Below are 19,944 nucleotides of genomic sequence, written 5' to 3'. Positions count from 1 at the left end.
TCAGCACTCTTCTATGAGGGCACACATAAGTGGAAAACTGGCTACCCTTAAGGGATGTACACATTAGTGAAGCATGAGCGGCTCTGCCACTCATTCAATTTACATTAAATTACACGCACGATTTGCTGTACTTGAGTATGCTCATGCCAATATACCAGATCAGGGAGTAATACTTATAAATGCTCTGTATTGATTAATACTTCACTATTATCCACACATAGTTGTTTTTTAAAATATATCATACTCAGTGCAAATACAGTTATGTGATGTGCTCAGACCCATGTAAACAACCTGCATGATACCATGGTATGCTTACATTTAAGCATGCTAGTAACAGTCTGAGCACCCAGATGTTCTTATAGAGTAGATGCTCCCTGCACTACATTAGGGCATTAGTGCCTTAGTCATGGGTAGGCCTGGGTGGGCACAGGGCCACCCAACAGCAGCACTCTGCTGCAGTATGGAAAGCAAGGATGTCTACTGCAACACAAGTGGTTGCTCCTAATCTGAGGGGCACAGAGAACTGGAACAATTGCTCACGCCTACTACTTATGGGGAATTTAGGAAACACCTAAAAACATATCTGTTCCTGAAGTATTTAGGCAACTAACCTGTACAATCCTACTCCACAATAACTGATCTCTAGCGCTGTTAATAACTAGCTTCTAACCTTGTTAATTCTACTAAATTTGTAACATCTTTTAACCATTGTGAACCGCATAGAACTTCCTGGTCCTGCGGTATATAAACTGTTATTATTAGAATTAGCTATTTGATCTTACAGTGTTGCTCAACCAAATATGCTATCTGCTTCTGAACCTTGGTCAAGTCAGTATTATTTGGTAACAGTAATACTTTTAGAATAAATTGGCAAAAGTATTTGTCTTTTGACAGTTAAGCTTTGGAACTCATTGCTAGCAGTTGTGATGAAAGCAGTTAATGTATCTGTGTTTTTAAAAAACATTTGCACACATTCCTGGAAGTTCATAAGTTGCTATTAAGGTAGACCTAGGCAAAAAGCCATAGCTTATCTCTGGAGATCAATAGCATGGAATCCTGCTACTTTCTGGGATTCTGCCAAGTATTTGTGATTTTGGCTTATCTATTCTTGGATGCAGCATACTGGGCTAGATGGTGTGATGGTTCCTATGTTCTTACGTGTGCATTGTGGACCATACTGCTGCTTCACAAGTCTGTTATGCTTTTGTCATTGCTGCAACTCAGATGATATCAGAAAGGTTAAAGTTTGCCTGATGGTAGCAGAAGGAAATATCCAGGATGACAAGGTACTTCTCTTTATAAGATTATTGGCACTCTTTGGGTCAAAGAATAGAATTTGTGAGGGCTCGTTTTTAATTAGTTATTTATAAACAAATTTGGATTACCACAGTGTGAAACTTTTGTTGGTTTTTATTACATTACATTACGGACTTCTATTCCGCCTATACCTTGCGGATTACAAGGCGGATTACAAAAGAGCTAACTGGACATTTCCAGTGAAGTTACAACAGTTTTTTTGGGGGGGTTACAAGAGAGGAGAGAGAGCTGGATTAATTTATGGAAGAACTTTCAAATTGGATATTAAATTGACTGTATGTTACTGTGTGATATAACAAATAGATTACAGTTAGAGTACAAATAAGATTACATTACATTTCAGGGATCTGAATACTTAGTTGGTGTTTTGGGGAGGAAGAGATTATTTAAGTGGAGGTATTGGGGGAGAGTTTAACTAGGAGGAGGGGCAAGGGTTGGGTTAAGATATCTGGATAAATTTTTTGAAAAGTAGGGTTTTGATTTATTTTCGAAAAGTTTTGAAGTCGCCCGTTGCTGTCAACAGGTTGGAGATGGAGTGGTTAAGTTTTGCTTCTTGCGTCGCCAGAAGGTTATCAAACATCTTTTTGCGCTGAGTGCCCTTGAGTGGAGGGAAGGCAAAAGGGTTCGGAGTTCTTCTTTGTCTTGAGGTGAGGATCTGGTTTAGGCGGTTGTTTAGATAGGGGGGGGGGGCAGAGCCGTTTAATGCTTTGAATAATAGACAGTAGAATTTGAATTGAATTCATGCTTGCATAGGTAGCCAGCGAGAGTCTAGGAAGGCAGTTGTAATATGATCATATTTTCTCAGGGAGTAGATCAGTCTGAAGTTGTTTTATCATGTTGGCAGGACAAGGTAGATAGAGGGAAATGCAATAGTCCAGTAGACCTAAGACTAGGGATTGTAATAATTAAAAAAGCTTTCTGGGATGTTTTATTGATTTGGGACTGCATTGTGCAGCATCTGTCCATCGTTACTCCTAGGAGTTTGAGTTCGGGCTGTATTGGGTATTTGGTGTTTTTAATTTTCAGTTCTGTAATGGGAGTTTTGGCCTTTTCGAGCAGAAGGAATTTTGTTTTATCTGAGTTTAGTTTCAGTTTGTAGTCTACCATCCATTTTTCCACTGCATCTATGGTTATTTCCAGCTTTGCTGTAGTGGTGGGCTCTGATGGGTCGAAGGGGAGGAGTATGGTGATGTCGTCTGCGTAGCTGTAGGATGTAACATTTAAGTTATCTAAAGTGGCTCCAAGAGAGGAAATAAAGAGGTTGAAGAGCGTAGGTGATAGAGGTGATCCTTGTGGAACTCCGCATGGGTTTACCATGGTTCTGATTTGATATCATTGGACATTTACCCTGTAGGTTTTTGATTTGAGGAATCCTTGGAACCAATTGTAGACCTTGCCTGAGATCCCAGGTGGACAAGAAAAACCAAACAGCAAAACTATCAGTTGATTTAACTTGAAATTCCAATATTAACTTGGGTTTCAAACATTTACGTACACAGCTGGTAATGCTCTAATGCTTCATGTTCACTGATAATGCTGCTGATGGTAGAGCTACAAGAAAAAGCATATACACAATATAAATTTTGGCAAGGTGTCCAACAGTGGCTCAAAGAAAGATTATGTGAACGGAGAGAATATCAAATGTTAGCTCCCTTTCCAGTGGAAGTTTTGAATTCAACAGACCCTTCATGAATCTCACCACTAGAGGATGTTTAGAAACTCTTTCTTTACCCATTTTTAAATGATATTCTGCTATTATACCAAAGATGTGCTGAACTTGAATCTCATTACTACCTTCCAAAAAAATAGGCTAATGCTAGACCAAGAAGTTCATATAAATGAAATTAAATTGAATTAAACTAAAGGCTTTGGATCTCAAGTGCCCGCAGTTACTTTGCCGGTAGAACTAGTCTTGGCTCATAACTATCTTGCGAGCTATCATCGGTCCTTTAGTCCCTTTTATGTTATTCAATTTAATATATATGGAAATTTTTCTTTTGTATAATTCATATTCTTAAATTTATATTTTATCCTTATTTTAAATTTATGATGTTACAATGGATGACTGAATTTAGACTGAAGCTTAACTCAGAAAAAACAAAATTCTTTGTAGCCTCGTCATACTCACTTGTCACGAAAACATCACTATACATCAACAAACTCAGTTACCCTATTCAACCTACAATGAAGGTTCTGGAGGTAATACTAGACCAAGGCCTAACCATGAAAGACCAAGTGGACTCCTTGGTTAGAAAGGGTTTTTTTTTACTCTCTGGAAGCTTCGGTCCATCAGAGCATTCAGAATTCTTGTACAATCCCTTTTACTAAGCCATCTTGATTACTGTAATATCTCCCATCTGGCAATTTCCCAGAAGAACATGCAGAGAGTACAACTGGTGCAGAATGCAACAGTCAGGTTGATTTTCGGGTTGAAGAAGTCCGATCACATAACCCCTTCCTACCGACTCCTGCCCTGATTACCACCAATGGAAGCATGTGCAAAGTTTAAGCTGGGATGTTTTTGCTTTAAGGTACTATCCGGTTTAGCCCCTAAATATATAACTGACCTCTTCTCCTTCTCATACCAATACACATAAGAGAAGCTCATACCTGAAGTTCGTCTCCCCACCGGTTAGAGGATGTAAATTTAAAAGATACCTTCAACATCTTTTCTCTTATCAAGCAGCATTATGAGGCAAAGACCTGGAAAAATTACTTATGCATGCAAATAACTATGGGGAATTTAGGAAACACCTAAAAACATATCTGTTCTTGAAGTACCTAGGTAGCTGATCTGCACAACCTCTCCCACAATAACTGATCTCATAAACTGTTAGTTGCCAATCTCCAACTATGTAAGTTCTACTCAATTTGTAGCATTTTTTAAAATCATTTTTAAACCGCATAGAACTTCACGGTCCTGCGGTATATAAACTGTTGTTATTATTATTATTATTATCATTGTAGTACTTAGCTCGGGTGTGACGGAAGATCTCTGTTTCGCTCTCACTCTAAACAAAAGAGCTTCTTCAGGAACAGAGCATTTTGTATTTGCCAACACTATAAAATAAAGAATAAGGAGCAAATATGATACTTATATATTCATACTTTATTTGCATTATTTATAATCCCTAAGCTCACAAGATAGTTATGAGCCAAGACTAGTTCTACCGGAAAATAACTGCGTGCACTTGAGATCCAAAGCCTTTAGTTTAATTCAATTTAATTTCAAGTATATGAACTTCTTGGTCTAGCATTAGCCTATTTTTTGGAAGGTAGTAGTATGTTTCACAAGTTCTGAACTTGAATCGGACAGGTTAAGGAGGTATTGCAGCAGTGAGGTAATCAAACACTTGAAGGGATCCCCTCCTTTATAATTCAAAATGAAGCAGATTTGAATTGTGATGCACATTCCAAGATCTTCTAGTGCAATGATTTTTAACCTCTTTGAGTCACGGACCCTTTAAGAATCTGATGAAAGCTATGCACCCCCTTCCCCAGAAATATTCACATAAACACAACTTTGCATGCAATGAATATAATGGACTTTGTTTATTGAGATTTGATTGTCTCATACATATATGACATACACAAAGTATTATTAAACTTTTACGTAAACAATCTAAAAAAACACTCCTTTTTTATGCAAAAAGTAATGGCCTCTCCTTATAATTATGAAATGCAATTCTCTTGTGCAAATTAAAACAGATCTACTACTACTACCATTTCTACTGTTGAATCTACTGTCTCATAATCTGTGAGAAAAATCAATAGTACTGAAACCTAACCATGGTCCCCCCTAGGGGTCCACGGACCCCAGGTTAAGAGCCCCTGTTCTATTGGAATCTTTCTTTCAAGCCAGCAGTACTTCTCACACCTTAAGGTGTCCAATATGCTGCTTTCAATATTCATGTTGATAGTTCACCCCAAACTGTAATTACTGATCCTGTCTTTCCTCACTGCTGTGTCAAAAGTGTCTTTGTTACACCGAAGCATTATTAGTGGTTTCTGAGCTAACTGTTGCAGGCACAGAAACCAAATCTGTCTCGACCAATATGGTGTGACTAATACTAGATATGCTGAGTCTTGGAGATGACCAAAATTGGTGGAAAAGTGTAAAGACTTTAAATAGTGAGCACATTCAGTGATATGAGTTTGCAACAACAAACTCTCTCACTGCCTAAGTCTATGTGTAGCTTTCTGAATAGACTAATAATAATAATAATTTTATTCTTATATACCACCAAAGCCATAATAGTTTGAGGCGGTTTACAATAAGAAGAGCTGGTCAATCAGCGATGATAGGCACAATGAAAAGTCAATTGAATACATGTAAGCAGTAGGGAATGACACGGTAAGAAAATTCATTACTGTTCCCGTCCCCACGGATAACTGCGGGAAACAATCCTGTGTCATTCTTACGTGTCTATCTCAACCTCAGTCCTTCTACACCAACATTCTTCAATGCAAGGCTTAAGGGTCTGTGGTTGAGCCCATTCATACTCTTGATTCTTCCCTCTCTCTTTGAATAATGACATTGAGATGGTTTCCCGCGGTTATCCACGGGGACGGGAACGGTGATGAATTTTGTCACCGTGTCATTCTCTAGTAAGCAGGATACAGAGATAAGAGGAGCTGCAACAATCAGCGCACGATCAGCGAAAATAGGCACACTGTAAAGTCATCAAATATATGTAAGCAGAGTACTAAGAAGGCTTGAGAGTTCAAGGTTACAAATCGGTTAGAGTATAAAGGGAAAGGGCTTAAAGAGTTCTTAGGTTGCAAATTTGTTGTACAAGTTTGTTTTTACTAGTTTTCTAAAACTTAGATAGAATGAGGAGTGTGTAATAATATTACCAAGCCAATTGTTCAGATGACTAGGCAGCTTTGATTTCTAATGACCGCTTATAAGGGTCTAATTGCCAACTATGCTAGTCAACTAATTGATTTTGATCTCCTGGTAGGTACAAGGCTATAAGAAAAGTTTGCATTGTGAGAGCTGATATCCATATTTTTTTCCACATCCTAATTAGACTCCAGGAACTCATTCCTTTCTGTTTGTTGATACAGAACATCACTACTTCATTGTCAGTTTGAACCTCTAGGACAGAGTTGGAAATTGTTCTGAGATTGAAATTATAGATATGAAGGCATTTTTCTACTAATTTTCAATAACTTTGTGTTCATGGGTGACCCAAATATGTACTCCCCATCATGTTTTGAACACATCTGTTCTTAACAGAACTTAGAGAAAACTTTTTTGTTCAACAAGAATTTGGTCTCAAGTTCCCAAGACTGTTAATGGACCTGTTGGTGTTTGTCACTTTGGATGCTTCCTTTCCTATCCTTTTTTGTCGTTCCTTTTCCCATTAAATTTTATTAGCCTATATACCTTCTGAAAGGCTTGGATATTGGTACCTGGAATGTTGTTTCTATTGCATTTTTAGTTGCTACTGTTTAGAGAACGACGAATAGGTCACAACTATGTAACTGAGTAATCTCATGATGTGTCTTACTGATGTTTGCTTCCTGGAAAATATCTTGACTACTAAGTTTGTTGTCACATTTGCCCGCTGCTGAGGTAAGGAGGCAGATGCTGTTGGTATATGAATGAGGTGATTAGTACTTTATATACCGCCTTTTTGTAGTTTTACAACCACATTCAAAGCGGTTTACACATAAGTACTTCAAGCATTTTCCCTATCTGTCCCAGTGGGCTCACAATCTGTCTAAGGTACCTGGGACAGTGGAGGATTTATTGACTTACCAGGGCACAAGAAACAGCGTGGGGTTTGAACCCACAACCTCAGGGTGCTGACACTGTAGCTTTAATCACTACGCCACAAATGCCAACATTTGTATAGGGACTAGTGTTTCTTTTGCAAGGTCTTATATAGCGTGCTGTCCCAGTCCAGGACTATCTAAGCGGACATATGCTATATTTTCCAGAGAATTAAACCTTAGCACACCAACATATACTTATTTGAACATATACTTCATTAAATAAATATAGTAGATGAACTCACAGTTAGTAGATTTTCTCTTAGGTTTGTTGCCCCAGGGCAAGCGATTTCCATACTGAAGAAGGTTTATGGCAGACTTTGAAGAGTCATCCGGTAGATTTAAGATGATTCCAGAGGTGAGAGGCTGACCCATTCATGCATGTAGCTGGATAGCTTAAGGTGAAAAGACTAACTCTCTGGAGAGGATAGACATACATGTTTAAGATAGAAGGAGAAGTGTGACTGACACTGAGACAAAGGATCCACACGGAAAAACCATAAGGCCATGGGGGAGAGAAGAGACTAATAGGGGCAGTGCTTAGCAACAGGTGGCAGAGAGAGGTCATACCTTTGCTGACCCATCGGGGCAAAGGTTATGGAATTGACCAGGACGTACAGAATGGAAAAAGGATCCAAATGAAGAAGAAGAAGAGACATAAGCACTGGCAAGTTAGGTGCAAAGCATTGATAAAGAAAGCTTAAAAAAGAATAAGAAGAGAAACTTACCAAAGAGGCAAAAATTCTTAGTAACTATTTTTTTTAGGTACATCAGAAGCAGAAAACTTGTGAGGGAATTCGTGGGACTGTTGAATGATCAAAGAACAAAAGGAGCACTCAGGGAGGATAAGGCCATAGTGGAGAGACTGAATGATTTCTTTGCTTCAGTCTTTACAGAAGATTTAAGAGCTCTACCTAAACCAGAAATGGTTTTCAAGGGTGATGATGGGAACTGGGAAGAAATCTCTGTGAACCTGAAGACCTACTAAGCCAAACTGACAACTTAAAGAGTGATAAGTCACCTGGACTGGATGGTATACATCCCAGGATACTGAAAGAACTCAAAACTAAACTGTCGCTAAAATCGTCTGTAGTATCTGAAGATTTGAAAGTGGCCAATATTACATCAATTTTTAAAAAGGGTTCCAGGGAATATCTGGGAAATTACAGACCGGTAAGCCTGACTTCAGTGCCGGGCAAAATAGTGGAAACAATTATCTATATAATAAAATGGTAGCCCGCGCATGCGCAGTTGCAAAACGTGTTCCCTGATCCCTGTTCTGTCGCGCTGTGCCAGCTTAATGCGCATGCGCGCATAATACGTCACCATACACGCGTCGCAAGTGCGGGACCGCAGCCAGCCAACGATCGCCTCTACAGCGGAAACGCTGGACCCCAGCGCTGGACATCCTGCTCTCCTGTCGGCTCCTCTCACGAGCCGCACCAGCGTCGGGGAAGGCTTCCGACGCTGGCGGGGATCAAGAGGAGCCGCGGCGCACCTCAAGGGGCGGGAAGGGAAGCGATTCAAGCAGCCTGTGGAGCACTCTCCACATGCTACTTCGGGGCCTTCTACTGCCCTGATTTGCTCTGCCGCGTCTCTGATGATGTCATCAGGGACGTGCCAGAGTAAATCAGGGCAGTACACGGCCCCGAAGCAGCGTGTGGAGAGTGCTGTACACGAAAAGTCACCGTGCCTCAGAGCGGCCTGCGAGGTTCCTTACAGCCGGTAGGCTGTTTTAAAGAACAGAAGCCGCATGCTGGACAGGGGGAGCAGATAAGAGGGTCAGGGGGAGAAAGTAAGGAGTGCTGCTGGACAGGGGGAGCAGGGAAGAGGAACAGAGGAGCAGGTAAGAAGTGCTGCTGAGCAGGGAAGAGGGACTGGGGAGCACATAAGAAGTGCTGCTGGACAGGGGGAGCAGGGAAGAATTGTTGCTGGACAGGGGGAGCAGGGAAGAAGGACAGGGGGAGAAAGTAAGGAGTGCTGCTGGACAGGGGGAGCAGGGAAGAGGAACAGAGGAGCAGGTAAGAAGTGCTGCTGGACAGGGGGAGCAGGGAAGAGGGACTGGGGAACAGGGAATAATTGCTGCTGGACAGGGAGAGCAGGGAAGAAGGACAAGGGGAGCAGGTAAGAGTGTCAGGGGGAGAAAGTAAGGAGTGCTGCTGGACAGGGGGAGAAAGTAAGGAGTGTTGCTGGACAGGGGGAGGTAAAAGGAAGGGAGAAAGCCTACTGCTGGACAGGTGGAACAGACAAGGGGTGATGGTGGACAGCCGAGTAAAGAGAGAGACAGAAAGCGGCCAAGGAGAGAGAGAAAGAAAGAAAGACACACATACATCTATTCTAGCACCTGGCTAAAGAGAAAAAAAGAAATAAAACCACACACACACACACATATATATTCTAGCACCCGTTAATGTAACGGGCTCTAAAACTAGTAAAAAAATAAAATTGTAGAACATGTAGTCAATGGGACAGAGTCAGCATGGGTTCAGCCAAAGGAGGTCTTGCCTCTCCAATTTGCTTGACTTCTTTGAAGGTGTGAATAAACGTGGTTAAAGGTGAGCCAGTTGATGTAGTGTATCTAGATTTTTAGAATGCATTTGATATAGTTCCTCATGAGAGGCTCCTGAGAAAATTAAAGAGTTACGGGCTTGAGACAATATTCTGTTGTGGATTAGTAATTGGCTATTAGACAAAAAATGAGTGTAGGGTTAAATGGCCATTTTTCTCAATGGAGGAGGGTAAATAGTGGAGTACTGCAGGGATCTATACTGGGACCATTGCTATTTAATTTGTTTATAAATGATAAGTGAGGTGATTAAATTTGCAGATGACACTAAACTGTCCAAAGTTGTTAAAATGCATGTGGACTGTGAAAAATTGCAGACAGACCTTAGGAAATTGGAAACTGGACATCCAAATGAAATGTAATGTGGACAGACGCAAAGTAATGAACATTGGGAAGAATAACCTGAATCATAGTTACAGATGCTAGGGTTCACCTTAGAGGTCAGTTCCCAAGAAAAAGATCTGGGAGTCGTTGTAGACAATACAATGAAACCTTCTGACAAATGTGCAGTGGCAACTAAAAAAGCAAAAGAGATTAGGAATTTCTAGAAAAGGCATGGTAAGCAAGACTAAGAATGTTATAATGCTTCTGTATCGCTTCATGTTGTGACCGCATCTTGAGTATTGCATTCAATTCTGGTTGCCTTATCTTAAAAAATTATATAACGGAACTAGAAAAGTTTCAAAGGAGCAACCAAGTTGATGATGGAACTCCTCTTGTATGAGGGAAAGTCTAAAGAGGTTAGGCCTCTTCAGCTTGGAAAAGAGACGTTTGAGGGGAGATATGATTGAAATCTTCAAAATCCTGAGTGGTATAGAATGGGTATAAGTCTCAAAGTCCCTCCTTGAGGGCCGTAATCCAGTTGGGTTTTCAGGATTTCCCCAATGAATATGCATTGAAAGCAGTGCATGCACATAGATCTCATCCATATTCATTGGGGAAATCCTGAAAACCCGACTGGATTGCGGCCCTCAAGGAGGGACTTTGAGACCCCTGGTATAAGTGGATCAATTTTTTTACTCTGTCATAAATTACAGAGACTAGGGGACACTCGATGAAGTTACAGGGAATTACTTTTAACACCAAATGGAGGAAATATTTTTTCACTCGGAGAATAATTAAGTTCTGGAATGCATTGTCAAAAGATGTGATAAGAGCGGTTAATGTAACTAGTTTAAAAAAGATTTGGACAATTTCCTGGCGGAAAAGTCCATAGTCTGCTATTGAGACAGACATGGGGGAAAGCCACTGCTTGCCCTGGATCGGTAGCATGGAATGTTGCTACTGTTTGGGGTTTTTTGCCAGGTATTTGTGACCTGGATTGGCTATTGTGAAGATGGGATACTGGGCTAGATGGACCATTGGTTTAAATCAGTAAGTCTATTCTTATGTTATTATGATGAAGGATCTAAGCTCAGTTGAGAGAAAGGGACGGTATGCACACAAGAGAGAGGGCCACTAGCAGTGAAGCTTATATAGGTAAGCAAGAGTGGCTGAAGCAAGCACAAGACTACATTACACACAATGCATTGCTCACACATCACGGCAGGAAATGAAGGCAGCAATAGCTCAAGAAAGTGAGAATAACATTAATACATCTTTGAGCCTTGTCATAAAACCGCTAGGCAGAACAATTGCTGATAACGGTTCTCTCAAGTTTGGGATTTGTCATCTTTTTCAAGGATGCAGCTAGTCTTTAGGATGTGTCTCATGAAATTAGCCAGTTTTCCAGATAGTATTTGGATTAGAACCATGCTGGCGTACCTTTTCTATGACATTCACCATGAAGGAGTGTGTTGATTTTCTTCCTAGAATACTTAACATTGATTTAAAGGAAGTTCGGCCTCCTGCAAAGGGTTGAGAGACACGGTCTGTATCCTTTTTTTGATGCTATTGGTTATCTTTTTATTTGTGTTTGTGCTGCCAATTTTCTAGAAAAAAATTTCAGCCTCCCTCCCACCGCTATATTGGTTTTTTTTAATAGTAAAAAACTAAACTCAAACTTAGCTTAAGGTTGATATCAGAGCATGTGGTAGCTATAGCTCCAGGATTTTTTTCCCCTGTATCTCCATTTTTTACTTTTCTATTACCTTCAAGGTAAAAACAGACAAAAAAAGAGGTCTGGCCTGGCGCTCCCCTTCCAAAACTGGAGCTAATGCCTGGGAAGTAGTTTCTAATGTCAACTGTTATTTCTGGCTGTGGGAGGAATTAGCCCACATGGAGTATGAGATCTTGCGTGGTCCTGATCAGTGGATTACTTTGGCTTCTCCTGCTGAGAGCAGCATGGAATGAATTGGCGAATGCTGAAAAATCAATTCAACCAGCAGCCAAATTACTCTGCACTGTATTGGACTTTGGAACTAAGTCAAAATGCACATGGGAGTCAGTCCTGGACTGGATGTCAAGAAATCGGTGATGTGTCCTCAGGCTCAGATTCTACAGCTGTGGTGGACACTGGTCCAAGGGTGAGTTGAAGAACTGGGATTCGTATATAAGTTCAAGGTGAATTCTGGATGTAGATCTCAAATATCCTCAGTGATGACTGAAAATGCAAGGATCCCAAGAAATGCCTGTGGTCCCTTTTTAGGCTGCCTTGTGTCTGGCGAAAGAGGTCTTGATTTTGCCTGATATAAATCTTTCCTTTCGGAATTCTATTTGTAATCGCAGGATGAGGCTAAGATAGACTGAAAACTTTGACGCTAGAGAAGGATGTGATGGCCTGACTAATCATGCTTTGCTCTTAATATTTCGCCTTGTCAGATAACTTGCTCTTGTGATATTTGCTAGGGCTTCTGCTCTCTTAGCCTTTTTATGGTAAAGAGTGTTCTCTAGTATGTTCTTGGGGTAGGGAAGGGATTGTTAGCAAGAGCTGATTTGATTGACTGCTAGGGAATCCCTTGCCTTTTTTTGTGCTTGTTCATGTTGTGGGAGCAGTTACCAGCCCTAGGGAATTCCCTGCTGCTTACTGAAGATTTCCATTCTTTTACTGGCTGCTACGTGTTTTGAGCTTGTCACAATTTTGAGTGCTCTCAGGCTTGTTAATATTTTCATTTAGAGAGGGAGCTTTTAAGTGAAAGCTTCCTTGGCTGTGTGGACTTCTGATTCTTTTCCCAACTTTCTTCAAGAAAGTTAAGTTTTAAGCTCTCTGATTTCATGAGCCCTTGGTGGCCTTTGTGCCTGGCTGCTTTACTGCGCTAGGACCCCGAGTCACCCACCCCCTGGTCAAAATCAGCAGAACTAGTCGTATACTATCTCACACTCATAAGGCGTGAAGGCTAAGTGATAACTGGTAGTTCATTCAGCGCCTGCCTGTTTTTCTCCCAGAGTTTCGCTTTTATCTGTTCCCCTTTCTACAATAACTTTTCTAGATGCTGTTGGGGCAAACTTGGAAAGGACCCATTTTAAAACGTCTGAAGAGCTATGTACTTGTATGGTCTTCTGTTCACATGAGATGTATTTACTTGCAGCTGCGACGGGATGTGCTGGGTGAGGCTGGAAGGGACGGGCAGCTGAGACCTTGAAAAACAGTGGTAAGGATTATTACACAACTCGATCAAGTCCCTAACTTAATTAGTAAGCTCTATTTTGCTTTGCATTTGGGGGCAAGGAATTTAATGTTGACTCTAAATATCTGTCTTCTCATTCCTTCTGGAATTCCCCCACCTAAGCATAGTGTATTGTACCTTCTTGTGCAGTTTGTCTGTCTTGACTAGACTGTAAGCTCTTTTGAGCAGGGACTGTCTCTTCTGTGTTTTAATGTACAGCGCTGGTAGCGCTGGAGAAATTATAAGTAGTAGTAATAGTAGTGATTGATTGATTGAAAGCTGGAACAGGAGATTTGGACGAGACAGATTTGGTCACAAATTTGGCAGCAAATCTCTAAATTGATTTGTAACGAGAGCCAGGAACTTAATGAATAAGCTTCTCCATCACACGTATTGCTGTGCAATCTTCTTTTCACGCTTCAGCTCAGCAAACGCCAGACGTTGGCAGGGATGTGGGAATTTGGAGGATTCTATTCCTATGTGTCAAGTTCCAAATTTCTGGAGGCAAATTGCAGATGAACTTTCTCCATTTGCCTCCCAAATTGTTCTTATTTTTGGGCTCTGTTTATTGGGTAATTGGGTGAGGCTCACAGTTGCATCCCAGTGGAAGTGATTGCCAGAGGGAGGAAATGGTTAGATGAGAATATGCTACCAACCTTATTTGGGGGGGGGGGAAGAGGGGAAACTACTAACTATACAGTACTGCCATATGGACTGAGGATTAAATCCTAGTCTTAATCCAATCCATTCTCAAAATTTTTGTTTTTCTCATTTTTGTCTTTATGGGGTATACCGTATATTATGCTATCCTGCTGCTCTGCACTCACGTTGTGTCTGTTATTTCTGTTGGTTTTAGTTTGGTTTTGGTTTTGTTTTTTTAAATAAGACAATTGTTCACCTAATGCGATGGCCCAAAGCAAGCACTGTTCATGGATGTCCTTTTCTGATATTTTTCTTAAATCCCAGTTTCTTTACTGGCCTTTTAAAAACAATGACCAAAAAGTGGGGGCAGCACATGGGCCTTTCAACTGCAAAACGGTTGAAAGGCTCATGTGCTACCTCTGCTTTTTTGCTTTTTGTTGTTGTTGTACTACATGTAGATTAAACTCTTGAGTAACTGGCAAAAGGTAAAGTCTGAATGACTGCAACCATGGAGGAGAGTCAAGGGAATGACCAGTGGGCTTAGAACATTTTTCTATGTCTCTGAGCGCTGGCAAGTTCCATCCCTGTTTATGTCACCACTTGTGTGGCTTTAGAGATCCTTGCTGTCCATGGAAAAGTGTCTTCTGCTATATGTTGGGGGGGGAGGGAGGCGGAGGGAATGAGCAGTACCCAGGTTGTAGTTTTAAGCGACTTGTTTGGGTCACAGTGCATGCAGGGGAGCTCTGGGAAAGTCTCACTCTTTGATATGCTGCTAAAATCCAGCAACAGGTTTTCCATCTAGGAATGGAGCTAATATCTCTTAAATCATGCCGCTTTCCAGACAAGTTAATTTGCTCATGAAATTGAACAAACATTTGTTTTTTGTTAAATTGTTTGCTTCTAAGTTAACCACTGATCCCTGGATTCTGTATATGGCATCCAAAGCTTAACTGCTAATTAAGAGCTCATTTATCAATTATTTGGTGCTAACAACCAACTATTGCAGGTAATTGGCACCAATTAGGATTTGTGTGCATAGCTGGCTGCACGCTGTTCTATATAGCTCAGCCCCTAACTCTCATTACACATATCAGAAAAGAGGGTGTGAGCAGGGGTGTGTCAGGGCATTCCTAAAGGTTGTGCATGGAATTACAAAATACTGCCTCACTGCACCCAATTTGGGCATTAACCTTTACACCAGAATTTTTTTTAGCAGACATAAGTGCAGCACCCAAAAGTTAGGCATGGGATCTGTACTAAATGCTATTCTGTATAACGCGCACATCTTTTATTGATGAACCCTTGGATGCTGGGGGAAAAAAATCAGTGCTAAAATTTCAGTGCCATTTAAGGAATTTCCCCCTGAATCTTTTTATTGCTTGCATAGGTGGCCATTGCTTATGAAGTATTACAGCCAAACAGAGAGCATTGACTGGTTTGAAGAGTACAAAGCACGGCACAATGCTGGATTGGAAGCCCAAAGAATCGTGGCTTCGTTCTCCAAACGATTCTTTGCAGAGCACGTAAGGAGGTCTCATAGTTCATCACTAAATAGTATGTCATGAAATTAATGTTTGTTCCAGTGCAATAGGTGAGACATTCTAGACATATGGGTTATCTCCATATGCAGAAGGAACCCACTCCAGATTTTTTCTGTGACTCTCCTCTACTTCACCGGGAGCTCTAGCACCACCTGCAGTTTTTCCCTTCTGCGCGTGTGCCTGAATGAGTGTTTGTTTTGCTCTCCCTTTTTTCTTATTTTATTTAGTGTTTTCATCCCCTCTTTGGGATTTCTGGTGGTACCAGTTGGCCAGTCTGCATTTGGAGCTCGAGCCGTTCCCACTTTTTCCTCACCTTCTGTTTAGTGGGGGTTCAATTGCATCCTGTTAGGCTTCCTTTAGAAACATAGAAAAAACTTAGAAAAATGACAGAAGATAAGGGCCATAGCCCATCAAGTCTGCCCACTCTGCTGACCCTCCCCCTTAGTCTATTCTCCTAGAGATCCCGCTCCTAATGACCCATCTCCTTAACTCTACCCTCTTAGGGATCCCACATGGGCATCCAATTTACTCTTAAAATCTTGCACGCTGTTGGCCTCGATTACCTTCACAGGCAGCTCGTTCCAATGGTCAATCATTTTCGGTGAAGAAATACTTCCTGGTATCGCCATGAAATTTCCCTCCCCTAAGTTTGAGCGGATGCCCTCTTGTGGCTGAGGGTCCCTTGAGAAAGAAAATATCTTCCTCCACCTCAATACGTCCGGTGATATATTTAAACGTCTCAATCATGTCTCCCCTCTCCCTACGTTCTTCGAAAGAATACAGCCGTAAATTGTTCAGTCTCTCTTCGTATGAGAGATCCTTGAGCCCCGAGACCATCCTAGTGGCCATCCATTGAACCGACTGTACTCTCAGCACATCTTTACGGTTATGTGGCCTCCAGAATTGCACACAGTATTCCAGATGAGGTCTCACCATGGTTCTGTACAATGGCATTATGACTTCAGGAGGCTCAGCAGTGTCTTGCAGGGCGCAGGCTGGGTTTTTGCCTCCATCCGTCTCTTAGCATGTCCGTCAGTCTGTGGGGGTGGTGGTACAGTCAGACACCATGTCTGACTGGCAGCCTGAAGATTAACATTGAAGAGGCATTCCCATTATAAGGCAGTGATTTCTTCTATTCCAACTACTGTGTGAGAGAGAGCTGAGGCAGGCTGCAGCACATTTCCTGCGCAGGTCACAGTGAATAAGGCTGTCACAGCCTGTGAGGTGGATCGGGGGGGGGGGGGGTTGGTGAGAGTTGGATCTGAATTTTGCAGTTTTGAGGGTTTCTGCATGGCCCCCTGTGCTCCCCCACCTGAAAAGTCCTAAAATCACAGGTTTGTTTTACTTTTCTAACTGAAAAAAAATCATGTTCTTGGTGCGAATTGCTTAGTGGCGGTCATCTTGTATTTTTAGCTATCTTTTTTTCAAAAGATTCCTGTCCTCTGAAATCTGCAAATTTTGCCTCAAAACATGTTGGAATGGAGTTCTTGGGATCTCCAATTGTGGATTCTTGCCAGGATTGTGCAAATTTAATGCCTTAGGAGCATCTTTGTGTCACGTGACACATCTGGGAGAGGCAGTAGTGCAAAGCTTAGCCTCGACCCTGACTTAAGCAGGTATTAAAACGCTCAGCTAGCCTTTTGGGGCAGCCTTCCTTCTTTTGGGGGCTTGACATGGTTGAAAGTTCTGTGTGCAAGACTGTGGACCTGCTGCAGCCCAAAAAGCCCAAGACATCCCAGAGTCCGGAAGCCTTTGCAGAATTTATGAAACATTTGTTTCAGAATAGCCATGCTTTCCCTGTGCAGTCCTGCTCTGCCTCAGACTTGTCTTAGCGATTTTGCATCTTTTGGCACGTCCTCTTAAGAACATAAGAAGTTGCCTCCACTGGGTCAGACCAGAGATCCATCGCGCCCAGTGGTCCGCTCCCGCGGCGGCCCATCAGGTCTATGACCTGTGAAGTGGTTCCTGACCATTTCTATAACCTACCTCTACTTCTATCTGTATCCCTCAATCCCCTTATACTTTAGGAACCTATCTAAACCTTCCTTGAACCCCTGTAATGTGCTCTAGCCTATCACAACCTCCGGAAGCGCGTTCCATGTGTCAACCACCCTCTGGGTAAAAAGAACTTCCTAGCATTTGTTCTAAACCTGTCCCCTCTCAGTTTCTCCGAGTGACCCCTTGTACTTGTGGTTCCCCACAGTCTGAAGAATCTATCCCTGTCTACCTTCTTTATGCCCTTCAGGATTTTGAAGGTTTCTATCATGTCTCCTCTAAGTCTCCGCTTTTCCAGGGAGAACAGCCCCAGCATTTTCAACCTGTCAGCGTATGAAAAGTTTTCCATACCTTTTATCAGTTTAGTCGCTCTTCTCTGGACCCCCTCAAGTATTGCCATGTCCTTCTTGAGGTACGGCGACCAGTACTGGACACAGTACTCCAGATGTGGGCGCACCATTGCACGATACAGCAGCATGATAACTCTTCTCAGTTTGCCGCTGACCCTGATCTGGGCAATGCTTATGATGACCCCTTGTTTTCCGGGGATACTCTCCTTGTGGCAGGAGACTTGGAACAGTATGCGGATCTTCGGTGATGTCGGCATTCCATGTCGATCAGGAAGTGTGTTTACCTGTTTTTCAGCCTACTGGTTCTAGGAAACAGGATCGCATTTTGAAGAAGTTAGATGTGCGCAGAGTTCTTCTGCGTTATCTAGAGGTCATGAATATCTGTTTGTGCTGACTCATTCTTCAAAGTGGGGTGCTCCCATTTCTAAGGCCACTATTTCCAGATGGATCTGTAAGGCTATTTCATCAGCCTATGTTTTTTTGCAGTAAACAGTCTTCTGTTTCTGTTGAGGTGCATTATACCTGAAGCATGGTCCTCGTGGGCCAAAGCTAAAACGATCTCCCCTCAGGAGATCTGTAGGGCAGCTACTTGGTCCACTGCACATACTTGCCAAATTTTACAGAGTTGATGTGGTGGCAAGATAGGACTCTGCCTTTGGGTCCTCAGTCAGCCAGCACACACTAGCTTTTTGGGACTGCCTTTGTACATCCCACATGTCTAGAATGACTCGCTTATTGCACTGGAAAAAGAGATTATGTCTTTACCTTGATAATATATTTTCCAGTAGATAGGTGAGATATTCTAGGCTCCTGCCCTGTCCTTCCTGCGCCTGCCTTCTGTCTCATCCTGTTTATGCTTCTCCAAGTTGATTCTTGGATATCAGTCAGCCCTTTGGGCTGGGAAGAATTCTGTATATATGTTCTTATTGTATGCTGGGGTCTTTTCCTGAGCTCCTTTGATGCATTTGTTCACTGTTTGTTTTTTGAGTTTTGCATGTTGCTTCTATGAGCAGAACAGTTGTTTCTTGGTGATTTTCCCATTGGTGTCCCTATTTCATTATTCTTTGTTGGGGCTCTTGGTGCTTGGGTACTAACTGCAGGTGGTGCTAGAGGAGAGTCACAGAAAAAAATCTTCAGTGGATTCCTTCTGCATATGGCACACAACCATTGGGAGATAACCATATGTCTAGAACGTCTTGCCCATCTACTGGAAAATATATTATCAAGGTAAGGACATAATCTTTTTTTCATGATGCTAGCAGGCAACTCTGAGAAGAACATGAATAAAATTTGTACTAGTCATGCTAAAGAAAAGGAAATAAATGCAAAATCTGATCAACAGGTACAGAGAAGCTTAGAAAATGACAGCAAATGAGGACCATAACGGACTATGAGATCTGCCTGACTGTTTAGTTTTGCAATTCCTTTCACTCTCTTAGAGATTTTCTATTCTTACTACTATTGTAGGCGTAAAAGGTAGACTTGCGAGTCATCAGCATAGAGGTGGTACTTGAAGCCATGGGACGAGGGTACCAAGGGAAGAAGAGCCCTGAGGTATGCCAACTGGTGGTGGAAGATCCTCCAGGGCTTGCGCTAAAAGTGCAACAGGAAAGATAGGCAGGAAACCATGAGATAACAGAGCCCTGAAACACAAATGAGGATAGCTTATCAGTGAGTAGGCAGTGATCTACATTGTCAAAGGCTTCAGATAGATCAAGGAGGATGCGGACATAGGCCTTTGGATTTGGCAGGAGGATGTCATTGTCCCTTGCAAGGACATTTTCTATAGAATGAAGAGGGCGAAAGCCCAATTGAAGTGGATTGAGGATAGCTTGAGACGAAAGAAAGTCAAGACAACGACTTTGGGTAAGAATGGGAGGAAGGAAATGGGATAATTTAAGGGGCAAGTAGGGTCCAGCGAGGGTTTTTTAACAAGTTGTAAGAACTACACAGACAGCTTGTTAGCCCTAGGCTGTAGAAATGAAGTTTCTGCATGTGGAAGTGATGGAAAAGAAATGAAGCCACCCTTCCCCAAATGGGAAAGCAATTCCAATAGCTGCATTGTACAAACATAGAAACATGATGGCAGACAAAGGCCAAATGTCCAATCCAGTCTGCCCATCCACAACATCCACTATCTCTATGGAAACATGATGACAGATAAAATACTAACTTGCTTTAACATGGCAATTACTGAATTGTTTTAA

At 41.9% G+C, this 19,944-nt stretch overlaps 1 protein-coding gene across 4 annotated transcripts in view; it reads left to right on the top strand.

Moving 5' to 3' along the window:
* The window catches only part of FBXO21 (F-box protein 21), a 124,440-nt gene that overhangs the window by 1,070 nt on the left and 103,426 nt on the right, over positions 1 to 19,944 (top strand). For 3 of the 4 annotated variants that reach the window (XR_004540314.1, XM_033954386.1, XM_033954384.1), the window contains exon 2: positions 15,239 to 15,374. Coding sequence is in view for 3 of the 4 variants with exons in the window: in XM_033954384.1 (XP_033810275.1) it covers positions 15,239 to 15,374 (136 nt within the window). In the remaining variant the exon portion in view is untranslated. Of the gene's footprint in view, positions 1 to 13,131; positions 13,195 to 15,238; positions 15,375 to 19,944 lie in introns of all 4 variants that reach the window. The other variant, XM_033954385.1, reaches the window with a different exon arrangement.

The sequence above is a fragment of the Geotrypetes seraphini genome, chromosome 8, assembly GCF_902459505.1.
Source record: "Geotrypetes seraphini chromosome 8, aGeoSer1.1, whole genome shotgun sequence".
NCBI classification, from domain to species: domain Eukaryota; kingdom Metazoa; phylum Chordata; class Amphibia; order Gymnophiona; family Dermophiidae; genus Geotrypetes; species Geotrypetes seraphini.
This window is presented reverse-complemented; position numbering and strand designations above follow the sequence as displayed.